The sequence below is a fragment of the Pristis pectinata genome, chromosome 7 (assembly GCF_009764475.1).
Source record: "Pristis pectinata isolate sPriPec2 chromosome 7, sPriPec2.1.pri, whole genome shotgun sequence".
Lineage (NCBI taxonomy): Eukaryota > Metazoa > Chordata > Chondrichthyes > Rhinopristiformes > Pristidae > Pristis > Pristis pectinata.
The window spans coordinates 53,833,008-53,855,240 of NC_067411.1; the positions used below are offsets into that span (position 1 = coordinate 53,833,008).

General features: G+C 43.1%; 1 protein-coding gene across 3 annotated transcripts in view; it reads left to right on the forward strand.

Moving 5' to 3' along the window:
• Window positions 1-22,233, forward strand: part of LOC127572255 (tetratricopeptide repeat protein 39B) — a 205,420-nt gene that overhangs the window by 104,518 nt on the left and 78,669 nt on the right. For all 3 annotated transcript variants that reach the window (XM_052019233.1, XM_052019234.1, XM_052019235.1), the window contains one exon: window positions 19,592-19,696. In XM_052019233.1, coding sequence (XP_051875193.1) covers window positions 19,592-19,696 — 105 coding nt within the window. The remainder of the gene's footprint in view (window positions 1-19,591; window positions 19,697-22,233) is intronic.

Genomic DNA, 22,233 nt, shown 5'->3' on the forward strand with positions numbered 1-22,233 from the left:
AAAATACCGTTTACTTAGTATTCCCTTGCCTTGTATTTCATTTTCGAATGCATTTCAACACATTTCTCCAGGTTCAACACCATTTGCCATGTTTCAATCCACCTAACCATTGATATCATTCTACAGTCATTGGCGTTCTTCTTCGCTGTTAACCAAAGAAGAAAAATGACCGTAGAATGATAACTTTGTTGTCACACCTAGTGCAGGTAGTTGGGTGACCACCAGGAAAGTTAGAGGGGGTAGGCAGGGAGTGCACGATTCCCCTGTGGCCATTCCCTCAGTAACAAGTATATATTTTTGGATACTGTTGTGGGAATGGACTTTCAGAAGAGAGCAGCAGCAACAGCCAGGGCTGTGGCACGACAACTGGCTCTGATGCACAGCAAGGGAGGGTGGAGACCGACAGTTGTAGTGATAGGGGACTTCACAGACAGGTGATTCTGTGGCTGTGAACGAGACCCCAGGATGGTAGGTTGCCTCCCAGGTGCCAGGGTCAGGGTACCTTTTTATCGCTCATTTCATATAGCATTTTGTTTTTTTGTTCAGATTAGCAAAACAAAATGAAATAAGATTTCATTTTCCAATGAATGTATGAGAAGAATTCAATCCCCACATTAAAATAGAATGAAAATCATTGAAATGTGGGGAAGAAACATTAGAATAATACCAGTATGGTTCCAAATCCTTAGAGCAGCAATATTGGTTATGTCTGGCCTCTGAACTGCACCCATATTGGGCTGCTATTCAGAACCTTTTTCTAAGGTCAACTTAAACCAATTTAACTTCACCCCATATTTTCCCATATCATATTTTATATGTTCATGTATTTCCTTACGACACCCTTTATTTTATACTTCTCTGTAAACTCCTTTATGATAATCCACATACTGGTCTTGTATGCAGAATTCCCATGTGGAGCAGGCCTACCAGCACTCCTGAACAAAATCATGTACATTTGGGTAGAACTATAGAACTATAGAACACTACAGCACAGAAAAACAGGCCATTCGGCCCTTCTAGTCTGTGCCGAAACATTATTCCGCTAGTCCCATTTACCTGCACCCAGTCCATAGCCCTCCAGACCTCTCCCGTCCAATTTATTCTTAAAACTCAAGAGTGAGCCTGCATTTACTACATCAGATGGCAGCCCATTCCATACTCCCACCACTCTTTGAGTGAAGAAGTTCCCCCTAATGTTCCCCTTTAACCTTTCCCCTTTCACCCTAAAGCCATGTCCTTTCATACTTATCTCTCCTAATCTAGGTGGAAAGAGCCCATTCGCATTAACTCTGTCTATACCCCTCATAATTTTGTAAACCTCTATCTAATCTCCCCTCATTCTTCTGCACTCCAAGGAATAAAGTCCTAACCTGTTCAATCTTTCCCTGTAACTCAACTCCTGAAGACCCGGCAACATTCTAGTAAATCTCCTCTGCACTCTTTCAACCTTACTGATATCCTTCCTATAGTTAGGTGACCAGAACTGCACACAATACTCCAAATTTGGCCTCACCAATGTCTTATACAACCTCACCATAACATCCCAACTCCTGTACTCAATACTTTGATTTATGAATGCCAGGATGCCAAAAGCCATTTTTACAACCCTGTCTACCTGCGACGCCACTTTCAGGGAATTATGTATCTGAACTCCCAGATCCCTTTGTTCCTCCGCACTCCTCAGTGCCCTACCATTTACTGTGTATGTCCTACCTTAATTTGTCCTTCCAAAATGCAACACCTCACACTTGTCTGCATTAAATTCCATCTGCCATATTCTAGCCCATTTTTCCAGTTGGTCCAGATCCCTCTGCAAGCGTTGGAAGCCTTCCTCGCTGTCCACAACGCCTCCAATCTTAGTGTCATCAGCAAACTTGCTGATCCAATTTACTACATTATCATCTAGATCATTGATATAGACAACAAACAATAATGGCCCCAGCACAGATCCCTGAGGCACACCACTAGTCACAGGCCTCCAGTCTGAGAAACAATCGTCCACTACCACTCTCTGTCTTCTCCCGCACAGCCAATTTTGAATCCAGTTTACAACCTCTCCATGGATACCTAGTGTCTGAACCTTCTGAACTAACCTCCCATGTGACACCTTGTCAAAGGCCTTACTAAAGTCCATGTAGACAACATCCACAGCCTTTCCTTCATCTACTTTCTTGGTAACCTCCTCGAAAAACTCCACAGGATTCGTTAAACACGATCTACCATGCACAAAGCCATGCTGACTATTCTTAATCAGCCCTTGGCTGTCCAAATACTTGTATATCCGATCTCTCAGAACACCTTCCAATAATTTACCCACTACTGATGTCAGGCTCACTGGCCTGTAATTACCTGGCTTACTTTTAGATCCTTTTTTAAACAACAGAACAACATGAGCTACCCTCCAGTCCTCTGGCACCACACCCGTGGCTAAGGACGTTTTAAATATATCTGCCAGGGCCTCTGCAATTTCTACACTAGTCTCCCGCAATGTCCGAGGAAATATCTTATCTGGCCCAGGGGATTTATCTACCTTTATTCGCTGTAAGGCAGCAAGCACCTCCTCCTCTTTAATCTCTATATGTTCCATGACCCTACTGCTTGTTTCCCTTCCTTCCATATCCACTATGCCCGTTTCCTGAGTAAATACTGATGCAAAAAAACTGTTTAAGATATCCCCCATCTCCTGAGGCTCCACACATAGACGACCACTCTGATCTTCTAGTGGACCAATTTTGTCCCTTACTATCCTTTTATTCTTCATATACTTGTAGAAACCCTTCGGATTTACCTTCACATTATCTGCCAAAGCAATCTCATGTCTTCTTTTTGCCTTCCTGATTTCCTTTTTTTTAGTATTTTCTTACTTTTTCTATACTCTTCAAGTACCTCATTTGTTCCTAGTTGCCCATACACCTCTCTCTTTTTCTTAAGCAGATCGCCAATATCCCTTGAAAACCAAGGTTCCCTATGCTTTTTAACTTTGCCTTTAATCCTGGCAGGAACATGCAAATCCTGGCAGGAACATGCAAAGGTGTTTGCTGATGATATATTCCAAATTGAAGTTATTGCATATCAAACTCAGTTTAATCTGTGAACAGATAATGTGATTTTAGCATCAGCAAGGCAGTATTTACAGGAAGTAGCATTTGGTTTGTAATAATTGGAAGTCATTTGCAAGCTCTCCTTAAGCTGCTGGTATTCATATGATCTGTGCGAGATGCTAAATGAGCCTCGGTATTCACCAAGGAGAAGGCCTTGAGGATAGTGATATCAGAGAGAGGTATGCTGGTATTCTAGGCCATCTTGATATCAAGAAAGAGGAGGTATTGGGTCTTTTGAAGAACATTAAGATGGATAAGACCCCAGGGCCTGATGGGATCTATCCCAGGATACCGAGGGAAGCAAGAGAGGAGATTGCTGGGGCCTTGACAGAAATCTTTGTATCCTCTTTAGCCACCGGCAGGGTCCCAGAGAACTGGATAATAACCACCTTTGTTTAAAAAGTGCAAAGGGGACAAACCAGGAAATTATAAGCCAGTGAGCCTTATATGAGTGGTAGGGAAATTATTGGAGAAGATTCTTAAGGATAGAATTTACTCACATCTGGAAAAACATGGATTTATTAAGGATAGTCAGCATGGCTTTGTGCAGAAGAGGTCATGTCTTTTACAAACTTGACTGAGCTTTTTGAGGAGGTGATGAAGATGATTGATGAGGGTAGGGCAATGGATGTTCTTTACATGGATCTTAGTGAAGTGTTGGACAAGGTCCCTCATGGTAGGCTGATCCAGAAGATTAGGGCACATGAGATCTATGGAGTCATAGAGCAATACAGCACAGATACAGGCCCTTCAATCTAATGAATCCGTGCCAACCAAGATGCCCACCCAGCTAATCCCAATTTTCTGTGTTCAGCCCATATCCCTCCAAGCCCCACCCCTCCACGTACCTATCCAAGTGCTTCTTAAATGATACTATTGTATCTGCCTGAACCACTTCCTCTGGCTTGATAAATTGGATTCAAAACAGAGGGTAGTGGTAGAGGGGTGTTTTTCTGACTGGAGGTCTGTGACCAGTGGTGTTCCGCAGGAATATGTTAAAGATGTAGGTGGGCTGATTAGTAAGTATGCAGATGACACAAACATTAGCAGATTTATGGATAGTGAGGAAGATTGTCAAAGGATTCAGCAGGATATAGATCAGTTGGAAATATGGGTGTAGAAATGGCAAATGGAGTTTAATCCAGACAAGGGTGAAATGTTACACACAAAAAGCTGGAGGAACCCTGCAGGTCAGGCAGATCTATGGAGGGAAATGGATAGTCTACACTTCAGGTTGAGACCCTTCATCTGGACTGAAAGTTTAATCTGTGAGCAAATGATGCAGATTTTAGTATCAGCAAGACAGTATTTACAGGATTTAGCATTTGGCTTGAAATAATTAGAACTCGGTTATAAGCTCTCCTTAAAGATTTATGTGATCTTGGCGAGATGCTAAATGAGCACTTCACCAAGGAGAAAGCCTTGAGGATAATGAAGTGCTGCACTTTAGGAGGTCAAATGTAAGTATATGGCAGGACCCTTTGGAGCATTGATGTACAGAGGGATCTTGGGGTACAAGTCTATAGCTCCCTGAAAGTGGTAACACAAGTAGATAGGGTGGTAATAAAGGTATTATTGGTTGGTGCATTGAGTATAAGAGTTGGCAAGTCATGTTGCAGCTGTATAAAACTTTGGTTAGGCCACATTTGGAGTACTATGTGCAGTTAGAAACATAGAAAACCTACAGCACAATTCAGGCCCTTCAGCCCACAAAGCTGTGTCAAACATGTCCCTATCTTAGGGATTACTAGGCTTACCCATAGCCCTCTATTTTTCTAAGCTCCATGTACCCATCCAAAAGTCTCTTAAAAGACCCTATCGTATCTGCTTCCACCACCGTTGCCGGCAGCCCATTCCACGCACTCACCACTCTCTGAGTAAAAAACTTCCCCCTGACACCTCCTCTATACCTGCTCCCCAGCACCTTAAACGTATGTCCTCTTGTGGCAACCACTTCAGCCCTGGGGAAAGGCCTCTGACTATCTACCCGATCAATGCCTCTCATCATCTTATATACCTCTATCAGGTCCCCCCTCATCCTCCGTTGCTCCAAGGAGAAAAGGCTGAGTTCCCTCAACCTGCTTTCATAAGGCATGCCCTGCATTCCAGGCAACATCCTTGTAAATCTCCTCTGCACCCTTTCTATTGGCTTCCATCATATTTGATCTACCAAAATGAACCACTTCACATTTATCCGGGTTGAACTCCACTTGCCACTTCTCAGCCCAGCTTTGCATCCTATCTATGTCCCGCTGTAACCTCTGACAGCCTCCACACTATCCACAACACCTCCAACCTTTGTGTCATCTGCAAACTTACATCCCTCCACTTCCTCATCCAGGTCGTTTATAAAAATCACAAAGAGCAAGGGTCCCAGAACAGATCCCTGAGGTACACCACTGGTCACCGACCTCCATGCAGAATATGACCGTTCAACAACCACTCTTTGCCTTCTGTGGGCCAGCCAGTTCTGGATCCACAATGCAATGTCCCCTTGGATCCCATGCCTCCTTACTTTCTCAATAAGACTTGCATGGGGTACCTTATCAAATGCCTTGCTGAAATCCATATACACTACATCTACTGCTCTCCCTTCATCGATGTGTTTAGCCACATCCTCAAAAAATTCAATCAAGCTCGTAAGGCAGGACCTGCCCTTGACAAAGCCATGCTGACTATTCCTAATCATATTATACCTCTCCAAATGTTCATAAATCCTGCCTCTCAGGATCTTCTCCATCAGCTTACCAACCACTGAAGTAAGACTCACTGGTCTATAATTACCTGGGCTGTCTCTACTCCCCTTCTTGAATAAGGGAACAACATCCTCAACCCTCCAGTCCTCTGGAACCTCTCCCATCTCCATTGATGATGCAAAGATCATCGCCAGAGGCTCCGCAATCTCCTCCCTCGCCTCCCACAGCAGCCTGGGGTACATCTCATCTGATCCCGGCGACCAGTTCTAGTCACAGCATTACAGGAAGGATGTAGAGGCTTGAGAGAGGTTGCAAAAGAGGTTCACCAGCATGTTGCCTGGATTAGGGAGTGTTAGCTATAAGGAGAGGTTGGACTGACTTGGATTGTTTTCTCTGAACCATTAGAGGCTAAGGGGCAACCTGACAGAAATGTTTAAAATTATGAGAGGCATAGATAGGATCAATAGTCTGAATCTTTTTCCCAGTGTGGGAATGTCAAATACAAGAAGGCATGGGTTTAAGTTGAGAGGGGGGTAAATTAAAAGGAGATTTTTACACAGAGTGATAGGGGCCAGGAACACGCTGCCAGTTGAGGTGGTGGAAGCAGATACGATAGCAAGATTTAAGAAGCATTTAGACAGGCACATGAATAGGCAGGGAATTGAGGGATATGGACCATGCAGGCAGATGGGATTAGTATAAATTGGCATTGTGGTTGGCACAAACATTTTGGGCCAAAGGTCCTCTTCCTGTGCAGTATTATTCTATGATCTATCTGCAAATTAATATAAGTGCAGCAGTTTTTGTTAATGTTATTGGTTTAATTATTTACACTTGGAAAATATTTAGTTTTATATTTTCATATTCAGATCAGACATTAAGTTTTCAGTTATCATTGTTTGCCCTGATTTAGAACTGGGTAATATTACAATTAACTGACCATTGAATAGAATCTTTTGATCTTGCACAGTAAGACCTTTTGATTTAGAGCCACAAAGTCATTCAGCACAGAAACAAGCCCTTTAGCTCACGTCGTCCGTGTTGGCCATCAAGTACCCATCTATACTAAAACTATACTTAGTCCATAGCCTTTTATTCCTTACCTGTTCTAGTCCTGGTGAGAGTCTCTTAACATCTCGCTGCTTATTTTAAACCGATGCTCTCTGATTATAGACATCTCTGCTATGGAGAAAGGTTTACTACTGTCTTTTTTTTATTCATTTGAGGGATGTGGGCTTCGCAGACTGCGACAGTATTGATTTGCCCAGCCCTAAATGCCCTCGAGAAGGTGGTTGTGAGCTGCCTCGTTGAACCACTGCAGTCCTTGAGGTGTGGGTATTCCCTAACATTGCTGTTAGGGAAGGGAGTTCCAGGATTTTGACCAAGCGACGGTGAAAGAACGACAATGTATTTCCAAGTCAGGATGATATGTGGCTTGGAGGGCAACTTCCAGGTGGTGGTGTTCCCATGCTTTTGTTCTCTTGTCCTTCTTTGTAGAGGTCATGGATTTGGAAGGTGCTGTCTAAGAGTCTTGGTGAGTTGTTGTGTATCCTGTAGATGATACAAACTGCTGCTACCATGCATCAGTGATGGAGAGAGTGAATGATGGTGGATGGGGTGCCTATCAAATGGTGTTCTGTATCCTTGAGTGTTGTTGAAGCTACATTCATCCAGGCAAGTGGAGAGTATTCCATCACACTCCTAACTTGAAGCTCGTAGATGGTAGACAGGCTTTGGCGCGTTAGGAGGTGAGTTATTCGCCGCAGGATTCCTAGCCTCTGCCCTGCTCTTGGAGCCACATTTTGTATGTGGCCACTCCAGTTCAGTTTCTGGTCAATGGTAACCTCCAGGATATTGATAGTGGGGATTCAGTGATGGTAATGCCATCACTATCTATCCTATCTATACCCCACGTAGCTTTGTACCTCTATCAGGATCCCTTCTGCCTTCTCTGCTCCAAGGAAAGCAAACCCAGGCTATCTAGTCTCTCCTCATAACTAAGAAACACTATCGCAGACAACATCTTGGTGAATCTCCCCTGCACCCTTTACAGAGCAATCACAAAGGCCCTTCTGTTCCTCCATACTCCCTAATGCCCTACTTTTCATTGTGTACATCCTACCCTTATTTGACCTTGAAGATTGGTATGGCTGCCTGTGTGTAGAAGCAAAGGAAATGGGTGAGATTTTTTAATAAATATTTCTCTTCAGTATTTACTGTGGAGAAAACAATAGAAGCTAAGGAAATGGTGTTGTCTTGGACCCCATATGAATTAGCAGAGAGGAGGTATTGGTGGCCTTAACATGCATTAAGGTGGATAAATCCCCAGGGCCTGACCTGGTGCATTCTCGGACCCTGTGGGAAGCTAGAAAAGACATTGCAGAGGCCCTTGTAGAGATTGTTGTTTCATCTCTGGCCACAGGTGAGGTTTCAGAGGACTGGGGAGTGGCTAATTGTTTAAAAAGGTTACCAAAAACAAACCAGGAAACTACAGGCCAGTGAGTCTGACATCGGTGGTGGGTAAATTGCTGGAGGGGATTCTGGAGGACAGGATCTACCAACATTTGGAGAGACAGGGTCTGATTCGGGACAGTCAGCATGGCTTTGTGCATGGGAAGTTCTTCAAGGAGGTAACCAAGAAGGTAGATGAGGGTAGGGTGGTGGATGTTGTTTATGTTGTCTTTGAACAAGGTCTCTCATGGTGGGCTAGTCTGGAAGCTTAGATCGCATGGGATCCAGGGGGAAAAGTTTTGGCACAGACTAGAAGGGCCAAATGGCCTGTTTTCTGTGCTGTAGTGTTCTGTGGTTCTGTGGGTGATTGGATTCATAATTGGCTCAGTGGTAGGAAGCAGAGGGTGATAATCAAGGGTTGTTTCTTGGACCGGAGGCCTGTGTCTAGTGTCACAGGGGTCGGTGCTGGGACATTTGTTGTTTGTAATTTATATAAATGGTTTAGATGTGAATGTACAAGGCATGGTTGGTAAGTTTGTGGAGGATACTAAAGCAGGTGGTGTTGTAGATAGTGTAGAAGGTTATGAAAAATCACAGGGGGATCTTGATTAGCCAAGTATGTGGGCTGAGGATTGGCCAGTGGCTTTCAATCCAGATAAATGTGAGAGTAAACCAGGGTAGGATTTATACAGTGAATGGTAGAGCCCTGGGGAAAGTTATGGAACAGAGGGACCTGGGTGTGCAATTTCATAGTTTGCTGAAAGCAGCATCACAGGTAGACAGGGTGGTGAAGAAGGTGTTTGGCATGCTGGCCTTCTTCAATCAGGGCATGAAGTACAGGAGTTGGGAAGTTATGTTGGAGTTATATACAGTAAGACGTTGCTGAGGCCTCACTTAGAGTATTGTGTACAGTTTGGTCACCCCGTTATAGGAATGACATTATTAAACTAGAAAGAGTGCAGAAAAGAATTACCAGGTTATTGTCTGGACTTGGGGGCGTGAGTTAAAAGGAGAGGTTGCATAGACTAGGGCTTTATTCCCCAGAACATAGGAGATTGAGGGGTGACCTGATTGAGGTATATAAGATCATGAGGGGAATAGAAGGGTGAAAGCACATAGTCTTTTTCCTCCTGCTAAAAACAAGAGGACATAGGTTTAAGATCAGAGGTGACAGATTTAGAAGGGACATCAGGGGCAGCTTCTTCATGCAAAGGGTGGTGCGTATTTGGAATGAGCTGCCAGAAATAGTGGTTGAGGCGGGCACATTAACAACATTTAAAAACCATCTAGATAAATGCTTGGATAGGAGAGGTTTAGAGGGCTATGGGCCAAACGCAGGTAGATGGGACTAGCTCGCCAGACAACACAGTTGGCATGAACGAGTTGAGCCAAAGGGCCTGTTTCCAGGCTGTATGACTCTATGACCTCCCAAAGTACTTCACTGTGGATTTATCAGGATTAAGGATTAAAGTACGTCTGCCATTGTTCTGCCTAATTTACCAATTGATGAATGCCTTTCTGTAGTCTGAGACTATCCTCCTCACTGTTAATAGCAACCACAAATTTTCATGTTATCTGCAAATTTAGATGTTAACATTAAAACTTAATAATCATATCTTTAATGTATATAGCAAACAGTAAGGGAACCAGTACCATTCCTGTGGTACACCACTGGGCACAGGCTTCAAATCACCCACCACTGTCACCCTCTTGGAGCCAAAGGGATCCAAGCTAATTCTGGATCTAATTTGCCTTGGATCCCATTGGCTCTAACCTTTTTGACTAGCCTTGTATGTGGAACCTTGTTATGTCATACAGAAGTCCATGTAGACTATATGAACTTCACTACCCTCATCTATAAACTTAATTACATCTTTCAACAACTCGATCAAAGTAATCAGATAGGTCTCCCACCAAAGAAAACAGTATTGACAATCCCAGATCAATCTGTTCCGTTAAGTGTAGATTGATCATATTGCAACAAATTTTTTCCAACAACTTCCCTGTCACTGACATGAGACTCACTGTCCCATCATTACTTTGCTTATTCCTGCCATCTTTCTTGAATAAAGGAACCACATTTGCTGTCTTCCAGTCTTACACCAGTAGCCAATAAAGATTTAAAAGTCTCTCTCAGGGCCCCAGCTATCTCTACTCTTGCCTCCCATAGCAACCTCTGATGCATCTCATTAGGCCCTGGGGATTTATCCACCTTTATGTTGGCTAATACCTCCTTTTTGATGATAATGTGCTCTAGAATATGACCATCTTCCTGCACAAAATCTTCAGCTTTAATGTTTTTCTCTTTAGTGAATACAGAAGTGTCATATAACGATCTCACCCACTTCCTGTGGCTCCACACACAGATTCTCCCTGAGGTCCCTAAGTCTTTCCCTGGCTACCCTCTTGCTCTTCATGTACGTAAATTTCCTTGGGATTTTCCTTAATCTTATCTGCCAGTGACATTTCATGGCCTCTCTGTGCTCTTCTAAATTTCTTTCTTAAGCATCCCCCTATGTTTTCTATATTCCTGCAGGACCTCCTTCAGTATTCTATACCTTCCATACACTTACTCCTTTTTTTCTTAATCAAATTCTCGATGTCCCTTGACATCTAGGATTCTCTGAACTTGCCTTCCACCCTTACGGGAACACGAACTTTCACTATTTCATTTCTAAAAGACTCCTATTTGTCAGCTGTAGATTTACTCTCAAACAGCTTCTCCATGTTTTCCATGACCTGACTGATGAAGTTGAAATCAGCCTTCCCCTAATTCTGAACCTTAAGATCTGGACCATCCTTATCGTTTTCCATAATTGTCTTGAAATTTGCAGAGTTATTGTCACCATCTTTTAAATGCCAAACCACTGATACTTTATGCATTTGCCCAACTTCATTTCCTAGGATTAGGTCTAGCACTGCCCATCCGTAGTTGGACAATTAATGTACTGGCACAATAAGCTCTCCTGAATGTACTTTAAAAACTCCATCCCAATCTAATGTGTTACCACTAAGGCGATCCAAGTTAATGTTGGGAAGTTGAAATGCCCTCATACTAAAACCCTATTGCTATTACACCTCTCTGATTTGCTTACATATCTGCTCCCCTATCTCCCCTGTAGTATAATCATTTTTTATATTTCTAATCTCTAACCATAAGGTCTCATTCAAGGATTCAATTCAATCCTCTACAAGGATTTTCTCCTTACTTTACTCAATGCAATGTCAGCTCCTCTTTTTTTTCCCTCCCCCCTGCCATGCCAGAAGATTCTATACCCTGAAACACTGAGACGCTAGTCTTGCCCTTCCTTCATTTTTTCATGTTACCAGTGGTGCCAATTTCTGACTTTCCCTGCCCCTTTGTTTGTTTTAGAACCTTTATCTGTACAACCTATTCTTGGGGGCTTCTCCATTGACTCAGTCCTTATGACTCTCCTATAAGGACATAGGAAATAGAAAGAGGAGAAGGCTATCCAGCCCTTTGTGCCTGGTTTGCTACAGAAAAAAAGGAGGCATGGTTCAGGTACAAGCAGCTGGAATCAAGTGAATCCCTGGAGGAGTATAAGGGACACAGAAGTGTATTCACGAAGGAAATCAGGAGGGCAAAAAGGGGGCATGAGATAACTGGCAGAGAAGGTTATGGAAAATCCAAAGAGATGTTAAGGGAAAATTAGAGAGAGAATAGGGCTCCGCAAAGACCAAAGGGAGCACCTTTGTATGAAGCCACAAGAGATGGGCAAGATGGTTAATGAATATTTCTCCTCTGGTTTTTACTGTAGAGAATGCTTTGGAACTAGGAAAAGTAAATGGGGAAGTCTTGGGGATAGTCCACATTACAGTAGAGGAGGGGCTGGATGTCTTAAAAGGTAGACAAATCTCCAGGGCCTGATCAGGTTTATCCAAGAACACTGGGAGGCTGGGGAAGAAATTGTGGGAGCCCTGGCTGAGATATTTGCATTATTGTTAGCCATGGGTGAGGTGCTGGTAGACTGGGGGCGGTAGCGAATGTTGTGCCTTTATTTAAGAAGGGCAGCAAAGATAAACCTGGGAACTATAGGCCAGTAGATCTAACATCTGTGGTAGGTAAGTTACTGGAGAGGATTCTGAGTAATGAGATGTACGTACATCTGGAAAGACAGGTCAATTAGAAGTAGTCAGCATGGCTTTGTGCATGGGAGGTCATGTCTTATGAAATTGATTGAGTTTTTTTGTTGAGGAGACCAAGAAAGTTGATGAGGGCAGGGCAGTAGACATGACTTCATTAAGGCATTTCACATGGTAGGCTGCTCTGGAAGGTTAGATTGCATAGAATCCAGGGAGAGCTGGCTAATTGGATACACAATAGGCTTGATGGTAGGAAACAGGGGTGATAGTAGAAGGTTGTTTCTCAGATTGGAGACTCATGACTAGTGGTGTGCCTTGGGTCGGTGCTGGGCCCATTGTTGTTTGTCATCTATATCAAGGATTTGAATCAGAATGTACAAGGCATGGTTAGTAAGTTTGCAGATGGGTGGTATAGTGGACAATGAAGAAGGTTATCAAAAATTACAGGGAGATCTTGATCAGCTGAGTAAGTGGGCTGAGGGATGGCAAATGGAGTTTAATTTGGATAAATGCGAGGTGTTACATTTTGGAAAGTCAAATCCTGATAGGACTTTCACAGTGAATGGCAGGACCCTGGGGAGTGTTGTAGAACAGAGGGACCCTTGGAGTACATGGTTCACTGAAAGTGGAGTCACAGGTACACAGGGTGGTAAAGAAAGCTATTGGTACACTGGCCTTCGTAAATCAGAGCATTGAGTATAAAAGTTGGGAGGTCATGGTGCAGTTGTATAGGACGCAGGTGAGGCCGCACTTGGAGTATTGTGTTCAGTTTTGGTTGCCCTGCTATAGGAAAGATGTTATTAAACTGGAAAGAGTGTAGAAAAGATTTACAAGGATGTTGCCAAGACTTGAGGGACTGAGTTATAGGGAGAGGTTGGACAGGATAGGACTTTATTCCTTAGAGTGTAGGAGACTGAAAGGTGATCTTAGAGAGGTGTATAAAATCATAGCGGCGTAGATAGGGTTGGTGTATCAAGAACTAGTGGGCATAGGTTTAAGGTGAGATGGGAAAGATTTAAGAGGAACATGGGGGCAACTTTTTTTTATACAATGTGTGGTATCCATGTGGAATGAGCTACCGGAGGAAGTGGTTGAGGCAGGTTCAATAACAACTTTTAAAAACAGTTGGACAGGTACATGGATTGGAAAGGTTTAGAAGGTTATGGGCCAAACGCTGGCAAATGGGACGAGCTTGGACGGGGCATCTTGGTCAGCATGGACCAGTTGGGCTGAAGGGCCTGTTTCCGTGCTATATGACTCTAATTGGCTGAGAGGACGCAAATGGCTATGGGACCAGTGATGACTTTCACTCCAGAACTAGCCGTGTTTCTAGCCAACATGTTCCATGACAGTTACTACAATGGCATCTACTCAACAGTGGTTGCCCGGATAGGTCCTGTTCACAGAAAGCAGGATAAATGCAGCCTGCCTAATTACCAATGAATCAGTCGACTCTCACTCATCAGCAAAGTGATGAAAGGAGTCACTAACAGCTATCAATCAGCACCTAGTCAACAACAACCAATTCAATGATGTGTAGTTTGGGTTTTGCTGGAACGGCTGGGCGCAAGACCTCACCACAACTTCCATCAAAATAAAAATAGAACATAGAACAGTACAGCACAGGAACAGGCCCTTAGGCTCATGGTGTTGTGCCAGACTAATTAAACTAATAATTAAAAGCCTAACTCAATTAGTCCCTTCTACCTAAACAAGCCCATATCTCTCCGTTCTCTGCATATTCATGTTCTTATCTAAGAGCCTTTTAGATGCCTCTATTGTATTTGCCTCCACTACCACCCCTGGCAGCACATTCCAGACACCCACCACTCTGTGTAAAATCAAAACTTGCCCCGCACATCTCCTTTGAATTTACTCCCTCTCACCTTAAATGCATGGCCTCTAGTATTAGACATTTTAACCCTGGGGAAATAAATACCGGCTATCTATCTAAGCCCCTCATAAATTTATACCAGGTCTCCCCTTAGCCTCTGCTGCTCCAAAGACGTACGGGTCGGTTAATTTGGGTTTAAGATGGGCGGTGCGGACTCGTTGGGCCAGAAGGGCCTGTTACCACGCTGTAAATAAAATTTAAACAAAAAACAACCCAAGTTTGTTCAAGCTCTCGTCATAGCACCTGCCCTCTAATCCAGGCAGCATCCTGGAAAACCTCTTCTGCAACCTCTCCAAAGCCTCCACATCCCTTCTTTAATGGGGCGATCAGAATTGAATGCAGTATTCTAGATGCAGCCTTACCACAGTTTTATAGAGCTGCAACATAACTTCCTGACTCTTGAACTCAATGCCTCAACTATTAAAGGCAAGCATGCCATAAACCTCCTTTATTACCCTACCAACTGTCACTTTCAGGGACAGAGACAGATTCCTGGGGTTCTAAAAAGTGGCTCTGAAATGAACACATTAGTAAATGGATTAGAAAGGAGATGTGGGGCGGGGGGGGGGGGGGTGAGGGTGGGAATAAACTTTTCAACCCAAGGAGAGTCAGGACCTGGAACTCATTGTTTGAATACCATTGCATCATATTTTAAAAATATTTGGATGTATAGGGCTGGAAACACAAGAGACTGCAGATGCTGAAGTCTGAAGCAAAAAATCAAAAAGATCAAGGGTCTCAACCTGAAATGTCGACGGTCCATTTCCTTCAACAGATGCTGCCTGACCCACTGAGTTCCTCAACCAGTTTGTTTTTTGAATGCATAGAGCATTGGGTACAGGAGTTGGCACTTTATGTTGCATCTGTACAAGTCATTGATGAGACCACACTCGGAGAATTGTGCACAGTTCTGGTTGCTCAGGTATAGGAAGGATGTCATTAAGCTGGAAAGGGTGCAGAAGAGATTCACAAGGATGTTAATAGGATAAGAGGACTTGAGTTATAAGGAGAGGCTGGAACTTTTTTCCCCTGGAGCATAGGAGGCCGAGGGGTTACCTTTATCAAGGTATATAAAATCGGGAGGAGCATAGATAAGGTGGACAGTCAGTCTTTTTCCCAGGACAGGGGAGTCTAAAACTAGAGGATAAAGTTTTAAGGTGAAAGGGGAAAGATGTAAAAGGGAACTAAGGGGCAACATTTTCCACACAGAGTAGTGAGTATATAGAATGAGCTGCCAGAGTAGGTGCTAGATGCGGGTACAGTTATGACATTGAAAAGAGATTTGGACAGGTACATGGATGGAAAAGATGGAGAGGGATATGGGCCAAATGCAGGCAAATGGGACCAGCTCAGGAAGCCACCTTGGTCAGTATGAACATGTTGGGCCAAATGACATGGGTCTCTGCTGTGTACCTCTGTGACTCTATAAAAGCAGCCAAGAAATATCCTTGGGAAGGTAGAATTAAGGAGAATCACAAGGCATTCAAATTCACAAAGGGTTTAAAAAATGTAAGGATAAACTGTTTCCAGTAGACCCAATTTCAAGAAATTGAATCAGAAAAGATGCAAGGGAAAGTCAAATTGTGCAGCAAATTACGTTGATTTGAAGTGCACAATCTAATAGAATAATTAATATGATTCCATGAGGAAATTCGAAAGGGAGTTGTATAAATATGTGAACATTGAAAATTTGCAAGGCAATCAGATAAGTCTTTTGAAGAGTTAGTGAATACACAATGGGCCAAATAGACACCTGTGCTTGATCTTAGTCTGATGCAGTAAAAACAAAGTAGTCTTAAACTAGAGGGCATAGGTTAAGGTGAGAGGAGAAAAACTTAAAGGAGATCTGAGGGGCAGGGTTTTCCACACAGAGGGTGGTAAGCATATGGAATGAGCTTCCAGAGGAAGTGGTAGAGACAGGTACAATTACAATGTTTAAAACTTTTGGACAGGTACACGGATAGAAAAGGTTTAGAGGGATAAGGGCCAAATGCAGGCAAATGGGACTAGCTCAGGTGGACAACTTGGTCACCATGGAGGAGCTGGGCCAAAGGGCCTCTTTCCGTGCTATATAATTCTATATAGAGTCATAGAGTTATATAGAAACAGAAGCAGGCCCTTTGGTCCTCTAAGTCCATGCTGACCATCATGCTCCCATTTTTACACTAATCTTAACCTACCACATTTTAATTCTCCCTTCCCACCCCATTCCATTCAACTTCATCCAGATTTTACTACCTATCTACATATTAAAGGCAATTTATAGTGGCCAAATAACCTACCAATCTGCACATTTTTGGGATGTTGAAGGAAACCGAGCATGCAGAGGAAATCCATGCATTCACAAGATGTAATCCCATGCAAACTCCACGCAGATAGCACTAGAGCTCAGAATTGAATGTGGATCACTGGAGCTGTGAGGCTCTATTAGCTGTGCCACTGTGCTGCCACTGTACATTTGAAGAGCTTTGAGACAAAGTGGTGGAAGGTGGGATTAGGTTGAGGAGCTCTTTTCCAATTTTTTGTAGTCACAGTGAGCTAAATGGCTTCCTTCCATGTCTTAATTGAAAGTTAATTAAGTCGGTACAAAAGCAACTTGTTAAACAATGCACGAGGGCCAATTTTCTGGCTGTACATGAACAATGGATCAATACCCTTTGAGTAGTTACCCCAACCTTGCCTGACTTCAACTCCAGCAGCAAAAGGAATGTTAATGCTTAGTTGCTTTCTGTGGGGAGAAATGGCCAGGAATGCTGGTCTGATTTAACAGTGTTGTCCAACACATTGCTGAAAGTACAGTTTAAGTGAGTGATAAAGGATTGTTCAGAGCTTTGATAAATTTCACCATCCTTGCGCTCACTGTTGAGATTTGTATTTGATTGATGACAGTTTGGACAAGGTGTTAAAAACAGTTATGCATACAACAGCAATAAACAATCTGTTGGAGGAACTCAATGGGTGGAGCAGCATCTGTGGGAGGAAAGGAATTGTCAACGTTTCACGTCAAAGCCCTGCATCAGGACTGAGAGTGGAGAGGCTTGATGGCCAGTGTAAAGAGGGGAAGGGGAGGTGAGAAAGGAGTCTGAGGTGATTGGTGGGCTGAGGAGGGACGTAAAATGACAGGCTGTCCAAATAGGAGAAGGGAGCAGGGGTAGAGTTGGGAAACAGCGGCAGGTGAATGATAGAGACAGAAAAAGAGAAAGACAAAAGAAAGTTATTAAAAGGTAGATGGAGCAAGATGGGGCGAGGGGAATGTGAAGATGGGAGACAGCTGCTACAGGGAGATAAGCAGGAACACAAAGTGCTACTAGTGCTGGACTCTGTTAAGTAAGAGGTGAGAATGGGAACCACTAGGGGAGAGGTGAATGGCAGTTGGAACCAGAGCCAGATGCAGGTGTGAGTGAATTGTGTGTGTAGTGGGTGGATGGTGATGGGGGAGCCTGGGGATTGTGGGGGGGAGGAAAAGGGAACAAAAATGGGATGACTGGAGGAGGATTGGAAGGAGAGAGTGGGGGGGGGGGGGAAAGTGAGGGAAACAACCCACCAGAGGGGAGGGTTATCTAATGCCATTGGGTTGTAGACTACCCAGGTGGAATATGAGGTGTTGTTCCTCTAGTTTGCATTGGGCCTCACCCTGGCAGTAGGGAAGGCCGAGGAATGAGAGGTCAGTGTGAGAAGAGGGAAGGGGAATTGAAATGTCATGCTACTTGGAGCTCAAGATGGCCATTGTGGACCGAGCGTAGGTGCTTTGCAAAACGGTCTCCCAGTCTGCACATGCTCTCACTGATGTAGAGGAGGTCACATCGGGAGCACTGAATGCAGTAGACAAGGTTTGGAGGAGATGCACGTGAACCTTTGCCTCACCTGGAAGGGCTGTTTACGTCCCTGGACAGTGATGAGGGAGGAAGTGTAAGGACCAGTGACTGCAGGGGACGGTTCCAGGAGTCAAGGAGGGGTTGTTGAGGAGGGATGAGTGGACCAGGGAGTCATGGAGTGAGTAATCCCTGCGGAAGAGGGAAAGGGGTAGGGAAGAGAAGATGTGGCTGGTGGTGGGATCTCTACTTACCAGAGTCCAGCACTTTGTGTTCCTGCTTATCTTTTTCCAGCAACCTTCACACTCCCCTCCCCCCATCTTGCTCCATCTGCCTCTCAATCTTTTTCCTCTCTCTCTCTTTCTGCCTCCATCTATCATTCACCTGCCACTATCTCAACTCTACCCCTGCTTCTCTACCCCTGCTTCCCTCCCCCATATGGCACAAACTGCCTGTCACCTTGCACCTCTCTTCAGTCCACCACTCACCTTGCACAACTGTTACATCTCCCCTTCCCCTCTTTCTACTGGCCCTCTTGCCTCTCCAGTCTCAGTCTTCATGCAGGGTTTCGATCAAAAACATCAATCCTTTTCCTCCCTCAGATGCTGCTTGAGCCACTGAGTTCCTCCAGCAGATTGTTTGTTGCTGCAGATTCCAGCATCTACAGTCTCTTGTCTCCGTGCATACAACAGTACGTAGTGTTGGCAGTTGTGCATGTAACCAATGCCACTAATCAAGAGTGCTTGATTACTGCTAATCAAGAGTCAGGAAGTTGCGTTGCAGCCTTATAAACTCTGGTTAGGCCACATCTGGAGTATTGCATTCAATTCTGGTCGCTTCATTATAGGAAGGATGTGGAGGCTTTGGAGAGAGCGCAGAAGAGATTTATTAGGATGCTGCCTGGATTAGAAGGCATGTGCTATGAGGAGAGGTTGGACAAACTTGGGTTTTTTTCTCCTGGATGGCAGAGGGGAGACCTGATATAAGTTTATCTGATTATAAGGCATAGATAAAGTAGACAACTAGTATCTTTCTTCCTAGGGTCGAAATGTCTAATACTAGAGGGGGTAAGTTCAAAGGAGACATGCAGGGCAAGTTTTTTTTTACACAGAAAGTGGTGTGTGCCTGGAATGCGCTGCCAGAGGAGATAGTGGAGGCGAATATGATAGAGGTGTTTAAGAGGCTCGTAGATAGGCACATGAATATGCAGAGAATGGAGGGACATGGACTTGTTTAGGCAGAAAGGACTAATTTAGTTAGGCTTTTAGTTAATAGTTTAATTAGTTTGGCACAACATCGTGGGCCAAAGAGCCTGATACTATGCTGTACTTCTCTATGCTCTATGAGAGCTCTTGCTTTCTGGTGAGCCCTTAATTCTGCCTCTTAACATCACAGTGATTTTGGGAAGTCTTAAGGTTCGGTTGCCTTCAAATTTTGTCTGTTCCAGTGTTTGTGATGTCTTTAGTCATCTTTTCATTCATTCCAACATACTGTCATTACCGTTGTGCTTATTGTTTACTTTTGTTTTATTAGGGCATCCCAAATGGATTTGAAGAGTGCCCTGGATGAATGCAACATTGCACTGAATTTATTTTTAAACAACAAATTTTCTGAAGCCTTGGATTTGTTGCGCCCTTGGTAAGAAATCATTTCAATTTAAATTGCATTATTTTAGTAGGGAGCTCTGCAATTCCTTTAAAAGATTTTATGTAGAATTTGGACTGTGTTCCTTTCATTTCAGGCACCTACAGTATGTTTTGAATGACATGCAAAAGTAAATTTGGAACACAGAGTAGTATCTTGTATATCCTTGAAAAGGTGATTTCGTAGTTTATGTTTGACACAAGAAAGGATTTCTGGAAGTCCCAGACATTTACATTTTATAACAATTTGGAAAGGTTGGTTTCATATTATTGAGCTTGAGAAATAAATGGTTCAGTTTGCTGCATTGACTTCCTCTCTCCTCTACAATGTTTGAATCTGGTTAAGTCTGAAACATTTCCTCTCATGGCTTTAATGTTAGTTTTTAGAGCCCTAGAGTTCTGTAGCACAGAAACTGCCCATCAGCCCCACTCATCTATGTTGACCAAGATGTCTATCTGAGCTACTCCCATTTGCCTATGTTTTGCCTATCACCCTCTATGTGGAAAAACCTGCCCCTCAGATCCCCTTTAAGTGTTTCTCCTCTCATCTTAACCCTCGCCTTCTCATTTAAGACCCCTGTTTTTATTGCATTAGACTAAGATCCAGCACAGGTGTCCATTTAGCCCATTGTGTGTTCACTAATTCTTCAAAAGAGTTTTCTGAATAGTCCTATTGCCTTGCAAATTTTCAATGTTCACATATTTATATAACTTTCTTTTGAAATTTCTTATTGAATCATTTAAATCATTCTTTTAGGTAGTGCACTTCAAATAAACAGAACTTCATTTCATTTTCAATTTAATTTTCCCTTGTGTCCTTTCTGAATAAATTTCTTGAAATTGGGTCTATTGGAAACAGTTTATCCTTACATTTTCAAATTTGAATGTTTATTAATTTCCCCTTTATCTTCATCATAGAGTAATGGAACCAATGGAAGCTGAGAAAGATGCTGACTTCATCAGCACAGGTTTTCAAGTACACATCCAAGTGCCTTTTAATTACAATAAGCCCTATTACCATTAGACAGCAAGTTTTTCAGAGCCATGACACACTCTGAAAGAGCACAGAAATAGGCCTTCAGCCCATCAAATCTACTCTGACCATCAAGCACCCATTTACACTGTACTGATCCCATTTTATTCTCCACATTCCCCTCAGCTCCTACAAACCTACGCAGTTGGGTCAATCTTATAGTGGACAATTGACCTGGCAACCCGCACATCCATGTGATGTTGGAAAGTAAGCATCTTGAGAAAACTCAGTTACAGGGTGAACATGCAAACTCCACGTAGACAGTACCATAGGTCAGGATTGAATCTGGCTCACTGGAGTTGTAAGGCAGGAATTAATCTTTCCACCAGTACTTCAAATCAATACGCCTTGATTACTGACCCTTTTGCTTGGGTGATTAGTCCTTCCTTTCTTAACTTTCATATCTATCATATCTGCATCTTTCAGGAATCTTTAGATCTGTGATCTAGGCATTGTAATATCCCTTTGTTCCTCTGCACTTCTCAGTATTTTACCATTTATTTTATATTCCCATACCTTATTTATTTTCCCCAAATGCATTAGCTCACACTTCACTGCATTGAAATACATTTGCCACTTTTTTTTCCACACTCTACCAGTCCTTTGATCTCTTCCTGAAGTTTACATCTTTCTTCCTTGTTCCATACAGGAAAGGTTTAACTAAATATATTGAATCCTGAGGAGGGATTAAACAAACTGGTGCATGCAGTTTCTCCAGTTTAGACAAATGTCAGAAATGTACAAAATTCTTAAGGGCCTTAATAAAGTAGATACAGGGAGGATGATTCCACTGGCAGGGATATCTAGAACCAGGATTCTCATCCTTAAAATCAGCTATTCAGGACTGGGACAAGAAGAAACTTCTTCACCGAGGGGATAAAGAATGTTTGGAATTCTTTATCCAAATGGTTGTGTAGATTCAGTCAAGATTCAGCCTTGTGTATTGAAGGCAGAGATTGATACACTTTTGGATATCAAGGGATAAGGAGCTTGTCTAAGAAATTGGTACTGAGATAAAAGATTAACCATCATCTTATTGAAAGGCAGACTAGGTGCAAGGGGCCAAATGGCTGGTTCTGCTTCTATTTCTTATGTTCTTATTCTAACTCTAACTTGGCCTCTGATAATTATATATACCTTAATTGAGTCTCATTTCTGCCTCTTCTGTTCCAAAGAAATCCCTTCTAGCTTTCCTGTAGTTCCTTATAGCTAAAATTTTCTAGTCCTGGCAACATCCCCATAATCTCTTCCACAACCCCTTCAATGCAAATATATTTAATGTAAATGGTGACCATTGCAGTACTCAACTGTTTAATGAATTGACCTGTATGATTGGTATGCAAGAAAAGTTTTTCACTGTACCTCAGTGATATAGGTTTAAGGTGCTGGGGAGTAGATATAGAGGAGATGTTAGGGGTAGGTTTTTTACTCAGAGAGTGGTGAGTGCATGGAATGGGCTGCCGGAAACGGTGGTGGAGGCGGATACGATAGGGTCTTTC